The sequence below is a fragment of the Ceraceosorus guamensis genome (genome assembly GCF_003144195.1).
Source record: "Ceraceosorus guamensis strain MCA 4658 unplaced genomic scaffold IE81scaffold_50, whole genome shotgun sequence".
Taxonomy (NCBI): domain Eukaryota; kingdom Fungi; phylum Basidiomycota; class Exobasidiomycetes; order Ceraceosorales; family Ceraceosoraceae; genus Ceraceosorus; species Ceraceosorus guamensis.
The window spans coordinates 1-18,386 of NW_020290045.1; the positions used below are offsets into that span (position 1 = coordinate 1).

The following is an 18,386-nucleotide window of genomic DNA, read 5'->3' on the forward strand; positions in this document are numbered from 1 at the left end:
CCTATCCGATTCTTGCTTTGGCGCTCTTTCGGACAATCAACGACTCGCTCCCATTCCCAGGCTATCGGCATGTCCCCTTGTACGATGCACAATTGACACCGTACATGTTCTCTACGCTATTCATCCGAACGCGCATAGCCTATCTGGGCTCGAGCGCTTTCGTGTCTTCCACCCCCACCTTCGCGTCTGTCCGCCAAACACAAGCGTAGCTCCCGCCCCCTCCCCGATCCCCCCCCCCCTCCCCCCCTTCTGCTCCTAGTCAGAGCACCAAGTCTTCCAGAGTCAGCTCGAGCGCTGATCAGCCTTTCACTCCCAAGGGACGATTCTCGATTTTGCTCCATTTGTGCCGCCCACGTCATGTTCCCCGTACATCTCCACACAAACGCCACCGCACCCACTCACTCGTGGACTTTTTCCTATTCTCTGCACTCCGCGCTCCCGCCCCTCCCTCATCCCCCTCCTTGCCAATGTATTTCGTACCGAATGTAAAGCTGCTTTCTCCGTCTACACGGACCCCCGCAAAGACAATCAGGAGGGGACCCGTGTTCGTGATGAAACTCGCACGTGTGCTCCCCCGGAAAAATGTTTGTGGCCTCTTCATCCTTCGACTGCATTGCTCGACCAGACAGCGCTCAGGACGATCCACGACGATGACGATGAAAAAGATTTAAAATGACGAAACATCACCCCGAACCGATGTCCATCGAAAGGGGTAAACCTTGGGAATAATTCGTGCGCGCGCGCGCGCGCTCTATTCGAATTACAAGAAGCTTCAAGAATGAAAATCTCGACTAGCTCTTCATCAGTTCTTGTTGGAGCATGCGTCGCACGAGCAAAGGATCCGCCCTTCCCTTTGTACCTTTCATCACCAAGCCCACCAACTTCATCAGCACTTTTTCCTTGCCCCTTTTGATCGCTCTCACCTCGTCGGGCGAGTGGCGAACGACTTGCTGCACGATGGCGAGCAGCGGCGTAGGGTCTTGCTTCGTCGTCGATTCGGACCGCCGGTGCTGCGGCGAAGTGGCATGCCCAGCGGTACCGGCACCGACGACGGAATCACCGTCGTGGGCAAGGGAAGCGCTCAATGCGAGCATTCCTGCTTCTTTCAACAACTCGTATATCCTATCGGAGGAGGAGGAGGACGAGACTTGATCCAGCCGCACATCGCCATCGACCACATCCCGAAGAAATTTCCGAGCAGATGTGCTCGTCAGCTTTTTCTGCTTGACCAGATCCAGCATCTCGCCAAAAGCTTCATGAGGAAAGAGCTTTTGAAAGCGACCAAAGGAGGAGGTGGTGGTGGTGCAGGTGCAGGTGACTGCGGATTGTCCTGAGGATTGTTTGAGAGCTTGAGCGACATCATTGATCAGCCTTTACGACGCATAGAAGGAGCACGCGTCGGAGTGAAAGGATCGGACATCAAATAGATCAGCTAGGACGTTATGAAAATCGCGCGAGGCGTGCCAAAGCCTCGGAGGACAGGGAATGCACCCCTCGAAGCTCGTCCTCTTCACACGTCCCACTCACCAATTCATCACCACTTTCGGATCCCTCGCAAAGCGCTCGTCGATTGCGCGGTCCGCATCGTTAAATTCCAGGGTCCTGCCATCGTGCTGCTCCTTTCCAGTCACCACCTTTTCAAAGTATTGCACAGGGTCGAGGTAGGCTTGTTCTTCCTCTATTTGCTTCCCCGAGGCACCCCACCTCAATGCTCTCTCATTCTCCCTTTGAAAAGCCATCTCCTCGTCCATCCTACAAAGCACATCCACCTCCCTCTCTCCCACACCACATCCCGCAAACCTTTTCAAAAGTCTCTGCCTCCTCTCGGCAGGCAGCTCCGCAGCATCCTCCTCTATCCCCCTCACGTCCTCTTGGCGCAGAACCAGATCGGGCAATGAAGGATCCGGCATGTACCTGTACTCTGGCGCGTCCGATTTGGACCTCATCACGTACGTCTTTCCCGTCGCCTCATCGAATCCCATCGTATCCTGCGACACCGAACTTCCGCTTTGCAGGATGGAGATTTGACGCGCAATCTCGTAGTCAATGGCTATAGCCACGAATCTGGCCGAATTCAGATTCTTTATCTCGCATCGAGTTCCTCCGACCATCTCCTCTGCTGCCTGCCCTTCTGTTCCAGACGCCGAGCTTTCGGACCTCCTTCGACGCTTGCTGACAGACACATTGACGTCGCATCTCAAGCTTCCTTCGTCCATATTGGCGTTCGAAGCTCCAACAGCTCTAAGCACCTGCTGCACCTTCCTAACATACCCAGCAGCCTCCTTTGCGCTCTTCAGATCCGGCAGGCCCACAATCTCTATCAGCGGAGATCCCATGCGGTTGAGATCTATCAGCACTTGAGGGGAGTTGGTGCTGCCGTCTATGCTGTGAAAGGATTTGGATGTGTCTTGCTCCAGCTGCACTCGCTCGATGCGGATGTTGCGCGTTTCTTCTGCGGGCAAAGAGAGAGGCTCATCCTTGCGTTTGGGTCTGTGACCATCGATATCGCTAGCGGATAGCGAGATACTTCCATCAGAGGCAAATGGCGCTTTCGTGTGTGTGTGAGAGAGAGAGAGAGCGAGAGGAAAGAGATGCAGGAAAGTGTCAGGATCGAATGGCCTAGCTCCTCGATGGTCGATCAGACCGCGTGGCTCCATTCCGCGTGCCTGCCAATCCCGAAATGTGACTTTATCATGCTATTCCACCTAGCTCTTGCCCCTGCTACCCACTCACTCACTCACCGTACTTTTGCGTGATTTGCCATCCGGTTGTAAGATCAGGATAAAAGTAGTGTTTCCTATCCCATCCGCTTTTCAGGTTGATGTGGCAGCCCAGCGCGAGCGCAGCTCTGATAGCCAAGTTGAGGGTGGAAGTGGATAGACGGGGTAGGGTGCCGGGCAAAGAAGCGTCGAAGGGGGATACGAGCGTGTTGGGCTTTGCAGAGGTGTTGGATGTTAGACTTGCTGCTACTCTCATTGGGAGCGGGGGGCAGTGTGGCAGCGAAGTAAGTTGGGGGGGGGTGAGAGGAGCGCACATTGCAACGCCAAGCTTGTTGCCATTGCCGTTGCCATGCTTTGCAACAGACACTTGGCGTCGGACTCACGCGAAAAGAGCTTTTGCCTGGATGCGAGCTGAGCGTGCACTTCGACGCCTATCACGGGCTCCCATGTCCACTCTTCCTGCCATCCCTCCCTCGACGTCGCACGCGGCGGTGTGGACTTGTGTGAATGGGATTCGATCGAGGTGAGAGATGCGACCTGCGAGGCTGACACTCGACGCTCGATACGTGCAAGTGCGCGTGCACGTGCGCTGTTGGTGGTGTCGATGGCGATACAGCGTGCTTGCAGTGAAGGATTGCTCGAATTGCATGACCCTGCTGGTTGTACAATGGAATGGAGGCGCGCAACGTGCTGAGTGGATCTGTCAAGTGCCGTGCCCGTCGTGGTCGCACGACGAGTCTGAGCAGCGACACCTCTGATGATTCCTCTCTGACCCTTCATTCTCGCAGCCCCAAGACGAGGACTGGCTCTCTGTGTCACCGTCACCAACACAGCGTCGTAGAGCTGTAGAGCTGCTGGCCGCAGTCCATCGCCTGCACGTAGCGGGGAGGGAGAGAGAGAGAGAGCGCAGTCTTCACGGTGTGCGAGGAAGAGGCATATGGTGTAATGAGGATCAAGGAGCAACTCCAAGCGCAACATTTGATTGACCTCGAGCTGAGCCTTTTCGCCATCAATTCGTCTTTAGAGTCGAATTTGATGCCCTATGCTATATGCAAGCACTCACGACTTTTGACTCAGACTGCTGCATGGCGTAGCGAGAGAAGGGGGGTCACGTGCATGTGGAGGAACGCGAACGTAAATTTGAATCTGAATCGTGAATATGCTATGCGGGCAACTCGTCGTGAACTTTTCCACCGCGCGTACAATCAATTACGAGTTTGAGTCAAGCTTGACGTAGATTTACCCACGATTCCGATTGATTTCAACTCGTGACCCTGTCCCAACGTCTTGACTCATCTCCACCTCCACGCAGACACATCACCAGCCTCACTCACATCGCCCCTCGTTCTACTTGCAATAATCCCCCAAGTCAAATACAATACTCGTCTCGCGCTTCATCGACCCCGCCACTCTGAACGGGATATCAGGGCGATCGCAAGGGGCTTAGCAAACGCTCCTTGCCGAATTGAACAGCTCTGAAGCGCGCTAGTATACACCTATACAGCGCCGGCGTCGCAAGGGATCGAGCAGAGGCGAAGAGAAAGAAGGCATTTGCAAATCACCGCTTCAAGCTTTATTGCATCTGTAGCTTAGCTCAGCTCAGGGCGCACCTTTCTGGTCTCACAGTCGTGCCCTCCCCCCACCCCCCACTGCTCGACTACTGAGGTCCTGAAAAGGCCTGATAAAGATCCCAAGGATGCATCCCGTGAGTCATAAAGCTCCCTCTGAGGCCCCTCTCATTCATCCAAGCATTGCGCGTAGAAGAGACTGACTGAATCCCTTTGGTCCCCCCTTTTTTGTTTCCCCCCTCTCCCCTCTATTGCTTCTCCTCCTTCGCCCCCACGTTCTGCTACGTTCAGGCTCTCTCAGCTTCGAAGCAAGAACGTGAGTGTTGCGCAACTTGCGCTTTCGAGCAGCATGCCCCTCTTGCATTCTTGCCCCCAGCCTTGAGACGGATCAATGCGGAATGGTACCGCACGCTTTTGCGGGACGGAGCGAGGGGGCAGCTTGGCATGGCATGCCCTCTTCCCTGCTCCGCTCGACTCGACTTGAGGCCGGCCAGGCCCCAGTAGGCCAAGTTGGCAATGCTATACCGCAACACGTTTGACTGACCATTTGACATTTTGCGCTTTTTGATTTGCCACGGGGGGGCAAATTGACCTTTGGGGGGGTGCGGGCGGGCGAGGGGTGCTCAGAATGTGGGGAGCTGATACGAGCGTTGAATGAGTGTCATGCGAAAGGTTTTTGGCACAAGATCACCGGAGGTTGCAATGATGTCAAGTTGGAGTTGAACAAGTGTCTGAGAAAAGAGGTGAGTGCTTCACCAACGCCAAGTCGGTGGGGGGGGGCAAAGGTTCCTTTGGCACAAGTGCATGGAGGATATGGCTTGCGAAGTGGCTGGGAGTGGGAGGCGCGCATGCACTCGGTTCGCTTTCAATCATATACGCGTCTTCACGCTTCTTCACATTCCACACGAAACTGACGCATGGTCAGAATTGCTTGCTGTCCCCCCCGCCCCGAACGCAACAGCGGTTAGAACGTACAGCGCGCAACGCTGAGAAAGCGGCCGTGATGAATGAAAAGAAGAGGAGGGCGTGGGCAGAGTTGGAGCAGCAAGAAGATGCATGAATGGCACACGCACACGCACACGCACACACACATTCTGCCCATATAGCACGAATGCCAGGACTTTATTTTCCGTCCGTCGCTCTGTGATACGAGTGCGAATGATCCACTGCGAGGGGTATAACGATGGATAGCGTGCGTTTCCCGAAACCGACGCGCGCGCGCGCGCGCCCTCTCTCATCCGCCCCCCATTTCAGAACGGCATCAGCCAGGGATCCGATCCGGCTTTTTTGGGCCCCCTTATCTTTCACGAGAAAAAGTCCACAGCATTCGCACAAACGAAAAAAAGCATTTTACGCGCGTGCCCCGCCCCGCCCCCCTCTTTTTCCTTTTCCCCCGAAAAGGTAACATGGGTGAGCTATATAGCGGCCTTGTCACGCCCAAGACCATATGGCTCTGCACCACATTGTGATTTACCGCAAAACCCCTCAAACATCCAAGCTGCGAAGTTAAGAACGCGATCGAGGACCCCAGCTGCGCCCACACGTATCTCCACACGCAAAGACATGGAGGGGGGGGCCAAGGCACGAACTTTGCAATCATTCCGTCCAATGCCCCAATCTCGTAAACGTCTTTCGTTTGTCTTTCCCCCCCTCGCCTCCGCTCAGTTCGCGCGAGTGAGCGAGTAGGCGTGCGTCGCTTTGTTTTGCTTGCACGTGTGTGAGAGTAGTGTCTCGTGTGTGTGTGTGTGTGTGTGTGAGAGTGTGTGTGTGAGTATGTGTGAGTATGTGTGTGTGTGTGTGTGTGTGCGTGTGTGTGTGTGTGCGAGCGTGCATCAATGAGGTTGAGGGTGACTTGAGTACAACGGAGAAAGGAAGGCCAAGTGAAATTGGCAGGCGCGATGGAGCGCGGGCGGGGCAGTTTTTGCCAGTCGATTGAAAATCGTCATGGCGACGGGACTTTTTCGGGGTCCTTGTCCAGCAGTCGCTAGCCTCCGCTGGCTGTCTAGAAATTCGATGACGGTGAATGTGGGTACATGACAGCGGTGAAGCAGGTCGCGGCGGAGAAGCACTGCGCAACTGTATAGCGCGATGAAACGCAAACAAAGGCGTCTTTCCTCGGGATAGCATCAAGAGGCAACGAGTGCTCGCGATGCAGATGGCCCACACCTCACGACCTCTGAGCGGCAGCTATGATGGATCTGATCCAATGCGTAGCATCGCCACTAGCAGAATCTTCGTACAGGTAAGTCCTTGCCGGCTAAGAAGCGTTCAAGCGTCATCACGACTGGTCAGTCGCATCTTGATCATCGCACAGCAGCAAAGGCGGACTCACCGTGTGCACAACAAATGCACGAGAGCCCTTTGCTTCGACAGCGGTCACAAAGTTTGGCGCAGCGTCCGGAGAGATGGCTGCCATTCGGGACAAAGCGCTGCTGCTGTCTCTACGTTGCGCCAGCAGGCTAGATCGACTCGAAGGGGTAGTAGCGGTCATTGATCCCGAATGAGGTCCTTCAAGCGAATGAGGCTGCCTCTCGCTCGACAGACGAGAGGGGCTAGACCCGCGCGGCACAGCAAGGATCACCTCACTCTTGACAACCAGCTGATCCTCAGTCTCCTTGACGCACAGCAGTCGAGGAAAATCGGTGAGCAATAGCTGCCTGCTTCTAGAAGTCGTTCTGAAAGCTCCCGTCTTGCGTTGAATGACCGGCCCTGCAAACAGTAGCGCTTCTTGCGGCAACAGGAGCGCTGCCCAGCTTCTTACTTGCGCTTGCAAGTCTGGCGCGTTGCGAAAAGCCTCTTGTCCGCCCGCCGTCGCTGGGAAGGCCACGTTGGAGCTGTGCGGACTCGAGTTGGCCGAGTCGAGCGAAGCCGTGGAGAAGCGATTTTGCGTTGCACGCAGACCAGAGATGGAATTGCGTGCTTGCGGTACTTTGCCTTTGGCCGAACCGGTGCTCATCACATCTGCTCCGCCCATAGCACCAGCGATATTAGCGGCGACGCGCAGGATGTTGCTGCTGAGACGATTGGAAGACGTGTTCCTCCGACGCGAGGTTCTGGGTGCTTCGTCGTTCGATGAGTCATCATCATCAGCCTCTTGACCTCCCTCTCCCGGCTCGCTCGCAAGAGACCGTGCAGACTGATCGGCGCCCGCGTCCGACGAAGCAGCGGAGCGACTCGCATCTCTGTTGTGGCCCGCAGACTCCTCCTCGTCGGTCGAATCCATGGATCCCTCGGCCCAAGCATCGCTGCCAAAGCCATCATCCCCTGAAGCAAATTGCGGCGGTCGAGTTGCAGGTACCGTTTTCTTGAAGATGCCCGCTTGTATATCAGGGACTGGACAGGTCCAGACGGAGGACCAGTCCACGTCTCGGAAGAGAGCGTGACCTTTGATGCTTTGCACGCCATCCGGTCCGGTCCCGAGGCGCTGCGCTGGATCGAGCACGAGCAGCTTCTCTACGAGATCTTTTGCGTCATTCGGAAATTCTTCTGGAAATTCGTACTCGCGCTTGATGATACGCTGAAACGTCTGGTATTCGTTGGGCCCCTTGAATGGAGGTCTGCCAGCTATCATTTGGTAAAGGACGCATCCAAAGGCCCACCAATCCGAGCTGTGCGTCGCAGCTTTCTCGGTGAGCAGCTCTGGGCTGACATACTCGGCCGTACCAACAAAGCTGCTTGTGCGTGGCCGCGCACCTTCTTGGGCATTGGTGCCGTCTGCCCTTGGTACTTGCGGCTTGCCAGAAGGCTGGCGTTGGATGCTGGCGGAACCAAAGTCGGCCATGCGGATGCGGTACTGCGCATCTAGCAACACGTTCTCTGGCTTGATGTCTCGATGCACCACGCCAACTGCGTGCATCCCCGATATGACGTCGACCAGCTGAGCAGCAAAGTATGTTGCACTCAGACTATCAAGAGAGCCGTGCTGCTTGATCAGGCCGAGGAGCTCGCCTTTAGGAGCAAGCTCCAGCACGAAATCTATGAGGCAGAGGACATCGAATGTGTGAAGTCAGTATGTGGACGGCCGAGTCCGATGTCTTGACTTTGATCATACTCACAAAGACTATCTCGGTCTTGAAAGGTCCAGTAAAGCGTGACCACACCCGGATGGCGAAGTAACAAGCTGAGCGCCTCCTTCTCCACCGCCACATACTTTTGCTTCTTCTCTTTCAGAATGTGCACCTTATCGAGGACCTTGACGGCGTAGCGTTTGCGTCCTTCGTTGCGAATCGCAGCGCTGCGAATCGCGCTGGAGCCTGCACCGGCTATCGCCGCGTTGGCAGAGATCGGCTTCGCGGCCTTTTCGTCGAACGAATCGCGCGCGCCTGTGCTCGGCTTGGAGAGAAGATCCCAAGCCTCGATGACCGTCGAGTACGATCCTTCGCCCAACACTTCGCCAAACTCAAAGTCGTCACGTCCTCGCGCCGTGCGCGTCTGTTGTTGAGACGCGTGTGTTCCGGGTGACGTGCTGCTCTTGACGGGCGTGTGCAGCTGCGATGCCCGCTGACTAGACATCGCAGCGTTCGTGCCCTTAGCATCGCCTTCGCTCACTGCAGGCGCGCTCGTGATTTGTGGAGTGTTTACGATCGACAGCGAAGAAGCAGCGCGAAGTGTTGGCCGATCCCCAGCGTCCGTCATCTTCGAGAAATCCGGAGCTGAGACGTGAGCGGTAGGATGCTCCGATATCTCACCAAGCTGCGGTAAAGCTTGCGCGGTGGCGGTTGCTGGTTCCAACGGCGCCAAGATGGGCTGCTTTGGGACGTCCAGCGAAACGGCAGACGTGGCAGCCTCGGGTAAGCGAAAGGGTGGCGGTCGAGGAGCTGCCGCAACTTCGCGCTTGACTGTCCTGATAGGGACCAAAGGCGCTTCCTCGTCGATCGTGATTGCATTCGATGGCGCGAAAGAGGGTAGCGAGCCTGGTAAAGGCGGACGGCTGGATGAGGCGACGAAAGCGGAGAGGGAGGGCTGGGCAATCGAGGGCTGAGAGTCGGTCACCGCATCTTCTCCCATAGGCCCTTGCTCGGTCGCGACGCGCGTAAATGGAGCTGTGAAAGGGTTAGTGGAGGCTAGATCGTGCACGATTGAAGGAGACCGCGAGGGCACGGCAGCGGCTTGCACAGCTGGTGGCATCGCACCGGATGGAGCCGAAGAAATGGAGCTAGAACCTTTGCTACTTCCAGTTCCGCTGCTGCTCCCGCTAAGACCTCTGCTCCGACCAGGCGCTTTCCACTGCGCCACAGACTCTTCGCTCTGGATGGCTTTCTTTGAGCGACTGGGTCGCAACGGATGAGGACCGAGGCTGTTTGGCGAGGATGAATTGCTGGGCGACTTGGGCGACGCCTCTCCCGTACTACTGTTCCGCGGTATTGCCCCCTCGCTAGTAAGTGCTCTCAAAAGGCCAGGTCGACGTGGACGCGAGGTGATAGGCCCGAGAGGAGAAGGTGATGCAGTGCGAGGAATGACAGTCCCTAAAGATCCCACAGCCGTTCCACCGGAACTGCCCGAGTTGTTGTGATGGTGGCGCGCAGAGGCTGGTGTCAGGAAGGCGCTGCCGGTACGAGGAGGGTGTTCGCGCAAAGGAGATAAAGCAGGGGAGGCAGGTGATGGGCCTGGCGTGTCTCCGCTTGGCTCCGAGGGCACGACGGCCACTCCGGCTTGTGCTTGCTGCTGGACAAGCTGGGCTGGCGTCAGACCAGGGCCTATAGTGGAAGAAGAAGCTGACCTGTGCTGTGCGAGGAACATCGCCTGGATGTTCGAATCCTCCGGTGTCAGAGTGTCGTCGCGCTGAAGCGCGGCGGACGAGGGAGACGCCGCTGTATCACTTGCTTGAGAACCTGGCTCCGCCGATGCGCCTCTCCCCAAGTGGTGTCCATGAGCATCATTCAAGACGTCATCCGCCAGCTCCCGAGGGCTGATACGAGGGCTGGCTGTTCGCAGCATGAAGGAAGGACTGGCCACACCGATGAGGCCGGGCGAAGGGGGCGGTCCCGTTCCTGGTGGTCCAGGCGGATGCTTGGGTACAACAAGGGGTGCGTTCGTGACACTGCTGGTACGCATCATGCTTTCCGGCAAGAAAGAGGAAGAGCCATCTTTGGGTCCAGAATGCGCAAAGTAGGTGTCCGGTACGGGAGTCAGCAGGGCCATGGAGTCTTCAGCCGTCTTTGGCGTGCTGGATGAGCCCAATGTAGCTTGGTTTAGCACGGCACCAATCCGCTCGACGGGATTGCTAGAGTGCAATGAAGCGATAACAGGCGACCCTTGACCAGGACCAGAGGTGGGCATCACGGTCAGTGGCTTGAGTCCCAGCTTTCCAGCGCTCTTGGCGAGCTTGCTGCGGATCACCGAACTCGCTCTCGTGCGCGTCGGAGACGTGGAAGGTGCTGAATCTCCATCGGGCGGCGAGAGCCCAAGCGAAGGGGTGAAGAGCGAGCGCAGCGGCTCGACAGAGCTCGAAGGAGCTCCAGGAATCGGTCTAGCTCCCCTAGTGCTGCCAAGTCCAGGCGCGTTGCGGAATAACCACGCATCAGAGGGGCCTTTCGGAGTATGCTTCAGTTTTGTAGGACTCAGAGCGGCTAGCGACGCATTGGTCTGCGAAGGCTCCGCATCCTCTTCTGGTCTTCTGGCTGGCCAGCCAGAGCCTATCAAAGCTGATCCGGCAGAGCGAGGGAGCGTGCGGGATTGAGCAGCTGCTCTGGCATTGAACCCTCCGAAACCTTCTCGAACCCCTCCCAAGGGCGCTGCTCGAAAGGGGACAGCCTCCATGCTGCTAGAGCTCGTCACGCTGCTAACGCTGCTGACGCTCTTGGCTCGAGCAAGGTTCGCGCCGCTCAGAACTCCATCATCGCTGGCGCTCATCTCTCCCCCGCTGCCTTGACGCATCGCACCCTGCCTGCGAATGGAACCAGACCTGGAGGCTACGGAGCTCGCGTAGCTGTTTGCCGCGCTCGACTCGCCAGACCTCCATGCGCCTCCAGCTGGTAGTCTCGGCCTAGAAAGAGGTTGACTTTCGTTTCGATAGCCTCCGGATGCTGAGCTAGCTGCAGACAGTGGGGGCGCATAGATGCCAGCTCCAGAGTACGAGCCATCGATGTGTGTTGCACTTGCTTCACCAGCTTCCCGAATGGCTTCCGCTAAATAAGCAGCTTCGCGCCCCGCGTACTCAGAGAAGGGATGGCTCGTGTGAAGGGAGTGGAGGGCACTGCTTAAAGCCGCAGAAGGGGAGCTGCTGGTCGAAGTAGCTGCCGTCATTGCTGTAGGCGTTGTGGGGCCAGAAGTGGTGCCTGCGAAAGCAAGAGAGCCACTCGTATCGAGTCTACGTGCGCGTGCAAGGTGAGCTTCGGAGCTGTTGGCGCTAAGATTGTCCAACCTTGCCCTTCTGGATCTTGCAGCAGCGAGTATGCGAGCGCTCCCGCCCTCGTCTTCTGACGCTGAAGGGGCCGAAGCCGAAGCCGAAGCTGAAGCGGACGGCACAGGTGAGTTGGTGCCGCTTGTGGAAAACTTGCTGTTGCTCCGCTCTGATGGGGATCGAGAGAGGATGCCAGAGCGTATGCGGGACTTGTCGTTCAAGCCTGCTCTTTGTAGCGCAGTCGACAGAGCAATTGCGGGTGAAGATGAGGCCGAGGAGGAGGACACAGCTTGGGCAGAGGTGCCAGGTGTGGAGAGACTCGTCGCAGCTCGTGATGAGGTGGTTTGGGTGGTGCGTGTAGTTGAGCGGACACCGCCCTGTGCTGTCTCGTCATCAGCAGCTAATTCGCCAAGATGCCGCTTGGCCTGTTCCTCGTCGCCTGTTTGCACGACGGGCGTCGTCATCGCAGCGGGATCAATTGCGCCCGCGTTGTCGGGTCGATGATGGCGGGCGTCATGCCGCGATTCGAAATCATCATGTTTCTCTTGTCTGCCCTGGTAGTTGTTGAGCGAGGCATTCTCCGGTGTCACGCTGCCGCTTGGCTCCTGCCATCGCTTCGCTCGCTCTTGGCGAAAAGTGGTGGGCGGCTCGCTGCTGCGCCTTCCGTCCATGCTACTGTCGTCAGCAGTGTTCTCACTGCGACTGCTGCCGCCAAGCGATGTTCGGGGTGGAAGCTGACCCTGACCTTGAACGAGGTACGAGTCGACGTTGACGTCTGCGTCACCCGTGTGCCGCTCTGGTACCTTGTTGTCAGGCACGTGAATGTGGGGCAAGGCCTCCATCTTAGCTGCGACGGCTATTGCCGAGTGCTCGCACACTGGGCGCGGCGCGATGGCTTTGGCCTTGATGAGGCTGCCCGGCTGGGGATTCAGCGCGGCGAGGCAGCCGTCCAAAGTGACATGAAGCAAGAAAAGATCAGCGCGCGAGGGTGGGCAGATGCTGCTGCTGCTATTTGAACCGATCTGCTGCTGCCGGTCATCTGGAGCCTGAAAGCTTTGTGTTCATATGTATATGTGGTGCTGGCAATCACTCGTGAGGCCGTGAATCGAGATGTGAGTCGTGGGTAGTGAGTGGGTGCAGCAGGAAGCGAAAGCGCGACCTGCACTTGACTCGTGACTGGCCGATCGCTCGATCATGGATGGGTCGCTGCTGCCCGAGCCCCAAAGTACAAAACTCCGACGTGCTTGTTAAAATTAGCAACTCGATGAGCCCATACAAATTGAGATGCCCTGCAGCAGGTCGCTGCACACCATAACAGCCTCGTCCCTCCACGCTCAAGCGTCATTCAAGCCTCCGCAGAAGGTTTGGGTGGAAGAGCTATAAGTAGCAGGCCCCAAAGGCCACAGGGGCTGGCGCGCACGTCCATACAATGATACCATCCTAAATCAGCTCGTCATTCACGATAGTGCTTCAAGAACATCACGAGAGCCAATCTGGAATCAAGTGAATCGCCAAACACGAATGCCCACTCACGACTCACAACACTAGATATCGCATACAGAGAGCGCCGAAGAAACTTTCGCCCGCTTGCTCCCTCCCACATTCACACATTCATTTCGCACCTCCAACTGTGAGTGCAGGCAGGGCACGCATGCACCGCTTGGCCGATTCTTCCCTGCTTCAGGGTCCGACGTGAACTACACTACGGAGCGTACAGCCAGCAGCAGAATCAGACGCCATGTCTACAGTACCTAAATCTGGCATAATCAAATGCAACAGTCTCCCCACCACCCAGGGCCTAGCCTCGATTAATTGCTTACATCCTCCACGCATGCATGACGCGGCGCACCGGCACATCCTTGACTCGATCAGAAGCTCCGATCCGGACCTTGCCACGCCCGCTCGCGTCCGAGCTCGACTCACATCGCGTTCGACTCACACATCCACTCGAATCCGTCAGCGCATGTCTATCACGGCTACTGTCACTGCTCCTTCGATCCTCATAAGCTTCATGATCGCGGATTCCCAAAATCTCTTCATGGCAAATATCCCAATGATCACAACCATCTCACACAGCAGCAATCGTGAATGCGACCACTCAAGACTGCTACGTGCTCCCAGATGGGGCTCCCTTGCGCGAACGCTTCCGCCATGCAGCGTAGAAGTGAGTGCACGGGTGCGGTACCGGCGGATGCCGCTGCACGAGACAAAGCGCGCCTCGCTGCATGACGCCCGCGTTGGGGTCAGTCTGAGTAATTCAAGATTCGTGATTACTGGATGAAAGGGCACGGCGTCACTCACAGCACTCGTGACTACTCGTGATGAGTCGTGACTCACGACTCGTGACTGATGGGTGGCGCGTTGGATGTCCGCGACCTGCCGACCGTGCCTCATCACGTGTCATCTTGCCTTGCCTCTCTGCTTCGATCATGAACCGTCGCCGGTCGAAGCGACGGGGGCGCATGTACTGACTCGACCTCGCTTTGCGCGTCGGCTAACAATTTTAAATGTTGCGCATCCATCGACGCACCCTCACACTTGACCTCCATTGCCCTCACCACAACCGTCTGATACTCCTGTATGGTTGCTCGCGAGCTCCATTGCGCTATACACAGCAGCAAGGATCATCTCACGCATCCGCTACCATTTCGTTGAAGAGTGGAAGCAGCGCTGGAGCAGGATTGGCCGGGCCAATTTGTGGCGAGGCGCAAGAAGGGGGAATAGTCGGCAAGCGTTCAGCAGCGTTTCTGCGCCACCAGGGTGGTACCTGGGACCTTTGACGATCAAGCAGGAACAGTCGAGTCTGTTTACTCGACAGGTCTGCTCGCGCAATCCAGTGCAGGGCTGGTAGTAGCCAATAACGACTTCGGAAGCACAAGATGGCCTCCTCCAAGTTGGCGTACTGCTTCGACTGGTGAGTAGCCGAGCGATCACTTGGCCAAACGCATACATCCAAGGCATCGTTCTGATGCGGCACGCTACGTCTCATTAGTTCCAACCTGTTGTATCCCAAGGTAAGCCAGTTTCGTTCACACAGGTGCTTGCGCGCCAAGTGACACTGAGCTTGGCGCGTATCCAAATACGATAGGTGGATCGTACGAATCACGTTCTGCTCTATGCTTGCAGAAACTGCTCTTACTGGGTCGAAGCTGAAGAGACCAAGGTTTGGAGCAATGATCTGATGAGCGTGCAAAAGGAACAACAGGGAGTGGTGGATGGTTTGCCTCAGGATCCCACGTTGCCTAGGACCCACGAGCATCCTTGCCCTCGATGCGGTCATAGCGAGTGAGTCGAGACGGTGAAGGTACTTCGCTAGTTCTTGCGGTGGCGTCATCCCCACGCAAATAGGGCCAAATGGCTTTATGGGGATGGGGTTGGCAGACAGCAGCGTCACCTTTTGTTGCTCGGACCGTTCTTGCTCGGGTAACGATTCCAGGCTAGATCGAGGATTGCAAGCCGCGCTTGCCCCAACTTTCGCAAGCTGAACAGTAGAAACTGCTTCACCTCTTGCCAGAGCTGTGTTCTTTCAAGATCAGGGCAAGCGTATCCACAATCGTATGATCCTCTTGTGAGCCAGCCCTGCGCATCCCTTGGAGCATGCTTCAGACGCTTTGCTCACGATAGCGTCGCACATGTACGCATGTTGCTCAGCTACGTGTGTGCAGATTGTAACCACACCTTTCACGCTTGAAGTGAATCAGGTGTGCGAGAAGCAACCTCTTGGAGCACATCAGTCATGTGGCGGGGCACCGTCGTGGAGTCGCCTATCTGGAAACTCGGGTGGAGCAGCTCGAACGACACACTCACTTCCGATTTGAGATATCGAAACCCCTATTCCGCATGCTCTTCTGCGCCCAGCTCTCGGGACGTTACCGCAGAGGGGAAACAGACGCATCTTATGTACACATCAAGCCTTATCACAACCCCCTTTCCTCCATCACCTGAAGGCACATCAACTCATCACAACTAAAGTCACGCCAGATGCGCGTTGACAGGCTCACAGGTGGCACCTTTCTTTCCATTCCCCTGCATCACTTTTCGATCCCCCCCCACACCGCAATGCTCTTTCCTGACAAATGTACAACAGCCTCAAGTATACGCTTTACCCCCTTGTGCGCACACAAAATGCCACAACTCCAATACATGCGTTGCATTTACTGCGCATTTTGACGGTTCTCACCTTTTGGTGCTCGACACATGTCGGTTGTCGAGAGGCAGTCTAGCAAGACGCGCGACGGACTCGAGTCTGCGAGAAGCTAGCCTTGCTGCTATTCGGCGCTGGCGCGCGAAGAGAAGAGGATGGGGTATTGGGATTTGCCATTGCATGAGGGGCTAGAGACCGGATGTGAAGGAGCGTGGTTCGAGTGATTTAAGCGAGGAGGAGATGGGGCATCTGATCAGAGTGGTGCATGTGCATGAAGCATGTGTACAGAGGCGACCATGCCCCCCACGGATGTGCTCGCTCAGCTATTTGGCATTGGACGATGCAGCAGGCGCCGTGTTGGATGCAGAGGCAGGCGCGCTCGAAGTCGCATTGTTGCTCGCATTGGCAGTAGCAGCAGCGGCGGTAGTAGTGCTCACATCGATCTGACCCGAATGGCTCTTGACCAGTTCCTTTGCCGGTTTCTGCGCCGGATGATCTTTGGGAACATTCCCGCCATCTTTGCTCCTAGCACCTTCGGGCAGCGGTTGAAGGACGGTCAAGCCGGTCAACCCTTGCGCAATGTGCTCTTCTCCCCTCACGCGCAAAAACTCTTCCAACAGCTTGCAATTGCGCGAGTTGGCTCGCCAGACTGCTAGACCAATGTCCCCCACGATTGGCACTAATCCAACCACTACGGATACGGCATTGTTGGCTGCCATGCGGCGCACGACCCAGTCTGGCAGACTGGTTTGAAATTGAGCAAGAGAAAATTGAGCGCGGCACCAAGATGGAGCAGGAATGCTTCGACGATATGCACTCACTCTGCGCCCTTCTTGGAAGGCTTGAGGATCAAAAAGTAGTTCAAAGCAGCATCGGTCGCATCTCCCACGCCGGGAATGATGCCGATGATGGCCTATTCGGTGGTCGAGCGGAAGATGGGGTAAGCATGTACAAACGCAAAGCATCAAGGCCCGAGCACAAGACGCATAGAAAGCGCCAATTCACCGTCCATCCGAATCTGAAACCGCAAATGGTGAAGCCCTTGTCCAGGTAATGTGCCCTTCTAGCAATCTTCCTCAACAATTTGGCTTCTTGTTTTGTCAAGCCTGGTGGAGGCGGACGCTGGGCAAGAAAGGGCAAAGAGCGATGAAGCCCTACAGTCAGCCCACGCCCATCCAAGTCGCTTCCGATCCGAATGTGAGCAGGCATGGAGAAGGAGAAGCGAAACGCACCTTTCTTCGCTTCTCTTTGCCATTCTTGTCGATATATTCCTCGTAGCTGCGCAAGGACAAGCGACGAACAAGAAGTTTTGAGACATTCTGCTCGCTCTCAGCAGGAATTTCTGCGGCACTGCCCCCTCCAAACTCACAATGGGTCGACGGGCTCGTACTGCTTCGCATTCTTCTCGATGAAACCTTTGGCGATTTTGGTGGCGATGGAAGTCATCTTTCACAGCTGGGTCTTGCTCGCAAGTTTTGGGATGGGCGCGCGTGAGCTGATATGATAGGTGTGGTGATGATGGGCAGACGACAAGCATCGATCCGCATCTCATACATGCACTACTTGTAGAACATGGAACCAAGACCGGTACTCGCACTCGTGACCGTCACTGCTGCGTCACTGCTGCCCACATCCCTCCTGCATGCATGTCGATCTGCGTGCACTGCGACTCTCGCATTGTTGGATGAGTGCACATGCATGGGTACAATTAGGGCAGCTACAGTAGACCGCCTCCACACCCGGCGGTTTCCAGGCCTTTCCGCGCAGAACGACCGAGAGCACCGCCACGCCGCGTTCAAACTCGATCACGTGGCTGGCAACAGCAATGCTTGTCACGTGTTTCATGGATCTCCTGGTGGCTTTGCGCGCGCGGCGCTTTCACACAGCGAGGCCGGCGCGCGGAAAGCGGAGCGACCCGCGCACGCGCGGAGACGCGCTAGGCAAGTGCTGCATGATGATGTTGCGTAGGTATGTGCATGTGTGTGGCTGTGACGGGCGCAGTACCGACATGCTCATCGAGCCGGTTCCGTCCATACCCGGAGTAAGCTCCTCCCGATTTGTCCTTGGACGCCAACACAACACCTCGTTGTACCGATTTCCACCTTTCGGCTCTCATGTGCTTGGTCTAGATGAGGGCATGTACCGGTGTGCTTCTTGCATTGCATTGATCAACATCAAGCGAGGTCCAACGTGAAAGCCGTGATTGCGTCGAACATCGGTGGGTTACTGGAACAGAGTTGTGAACACCAGAAGTCACGAGTGTCGCGAGCGTCAGGCAGGCCTGCTTGTGACATGTAGGGTCGTGCAGGGGGCTGCTGCGAACATGCTGCAAAAGGAGGGGCCAAGTCTGAGTGACGTATGAAAGCTTCGATATGAACTTAGAGTACCTTATCTATGGACGGGACAACGTGCATGTAGTAGTGTCTCCAAAGCGTTCCGAAGCCCCTGGATGTGACGACACATCGCCTTGACGTGCAGGGTACACATGTCCTTCTTTGCTACTCACACTGCAAGCACCGAAGTCCAACTCCGATCCTGCAGTTCATCCTTGGTACGTGCTGAGCACACCATCGAAATACCCAGTGGGCTCTTGAGACGAGCTCTCCCGCGTC

The 18,386-nt window shown here is 56.4% G+C and overlaps 6 protein-coding genes across 6 annotated transcripts; 2 read left to right on the top strand and 4 right to left on the bottom strand.

Annotated features, from left to right (window-relative positions):
• Positions 1-307: 307 nt before the first annotated feature.
• Positions 308-710, bottom strand: IE81DRAFT_195178 (hypothetical protein). The gene has a single exon (XM_025510825.1). It carries the CDS (start codon positions 599-601, stop codon positions 356-358), a length of 246 nt encoding a protein of 81 aa, XP_025368194.1. The 5' UTR covers positions 602-710; the 3' UTR covers positions 308-355.
• IE81DRAFT_324951 (hypothetical protein) lies at positions 616-3,714 on the bottom strand. The gene is made up of 4 exons (XM_025514377.1): positions 3,104-3,714; positions 2,742-2,966; positions 1,528-2,548; positions 616-1,371 (listed from the first exon to the last, which is right to left on the bottom strand). Exons 1-4 carry the CDS (start codon positions 3,696-3,698, stop codon positions 792-794), a joined length of 2,421 nt encoding a protein of 806 aa, XP_025368195.1. The 5' UTR covers positions 3,699-3,714; the 3' UTR covers positions 616-791.
• A 1,203-nt stretch (positions 3,715-4,917) lies between these two features.
• IE81DRAFT_292435 (hypothetical protein) lies at positions 4,918-5,348 on the top strand (the record flags this gene model as incomplete). The annotated part of the gene is made up of 2 exons (XM_025511960.1): positions 4,918-5,031; positions 5,250-5,348. Coding segments are annotated over 2 exons (213 nt in total), but the record flags the coding sequence as incomplete, so codon positions are not given.
• A 1,107-nt stretch (positions 5,349-6,455) lies between these two features.
• On the bottom strand, positions 6,456-12,806 carry IE81DRAFT_367771 (hypothetical protein; the record flags this gene model as incomplete). The annotated part of the gene is made up of 3 exons (XM_025517105.1): positions 8,344-12,806; positions 6,621-8,263; positions 6,456-6,545 (listed from the first exon to the last, which is right to left on the bottom strand). The coding sequence occupies exons 1-3, from the start codon at positions 12,470-12,472 to the stop codon at positions 6,456-6,458; spliced, it is 5,862 nt and encodes a 1,953-aa protein (XP_025368197.1). The 5' UTR covers positions 12,473-12,806.
• A 1,622-nt stretch (positions 12,807-14,428) lies between these two features.
• On the top strand, positions 14,429-15,421 carry IE81DRAFT_324953 (putative DNA-directed RNA polymerase II 14.5 kDa polypeptide). Its single transcript, XM_025514378.1, has 5 exons — positions 14,429-14,544; positions 14,623-14,644; positions 14,719-14,915; positions 15,145-15,198; positions 15,282-15,421. Exons 1-5 carry the CDS (start codon positions 14,510-14,512, stop codon positions 15,319-15,321), a joined length of 348 nt encoding a protein of 115 aa, XP_025368198.1. The 5' UTR covers positions 14,429-14,509; the 3' UTR covers positions 15,322-15,421.
• A 676-nt stretch (positions 15,422-16,097) lies between these two features.
• Positions 16,098-17,220, bottom strand: IE81DRAFT_292463 (hypothetical protein; the record flags this gene model as incomplete). The annotated part of the gene is made up of 5 exons (XM_025511962.1): positions 16,098-16,518; positions 16,596-16,687; positions 16,780-16,896; positions 17,007-17,052; positions 17,144-17,220. 5 exons carry the CDS (start codon positions 17,218-17,220, stop codon positions 16,098-16,100), a joined length of 753 nt encoding a protein of 250 aa, XP_025368199.1.
• Positions 17,221-18,386: the final 1,166 nt, after the last annotated feature.

Excerpts from the sequence above, each read along its gene's own strand:
- IE81DRAFT_195178 (XM_025510825.1), bottom strand. The coding sequence starts at position 601 with ATGAAGAGGCCACAAACATTTTTCCGGGGGAGCACACGTGCGAGTTTC.
- IE81DRAFT_324951 (XM_025514377.1), bottom strand. The coding sequence starts at position 3,698 with ATGTTGCGCTTGGAGTTGCTCCTTGATCCTCATTACACCATATGCCTC. Across the intron at positions 2,967-3,103 it reads CAGGCAAAAGCTCTTTTCGC|CAGCAAGTCTAACATCCAAC; the intron begins GTGAGTCCGACG and ends CAATGAGAGTAG. Across the intron at positions 1,372-1,527 it reads CCGAAAGTGGTGATGAATTG|GCTGATCAATGATGTCGCTC; the intron begins GTGAGTGGGACG and ends TGCGTCGTAAAG.
- IE81DRAFT_324953 (XM_025514378.1), top strand. The coding sequence starts at position 14,510 with ATGGCCTCCTCCAAGTTGGCGTACTGCTTCGACTG. Across the intron at positions 14,645-14,718 it reads CCAACCTGTTGTATCCCAAG|GTGGATCGTACGAATCACGT; the intron begins GTAAGCCAGTTT and ends CAAATACGATAG. Across the intron at positions 15,199-15,281 it reads CACAATCGTATGATCCTCTT|CTACGTGTGTGCAGATTGTA; the intron begins GTGAGCCAGCCC and ends CATGTTGCTCAG.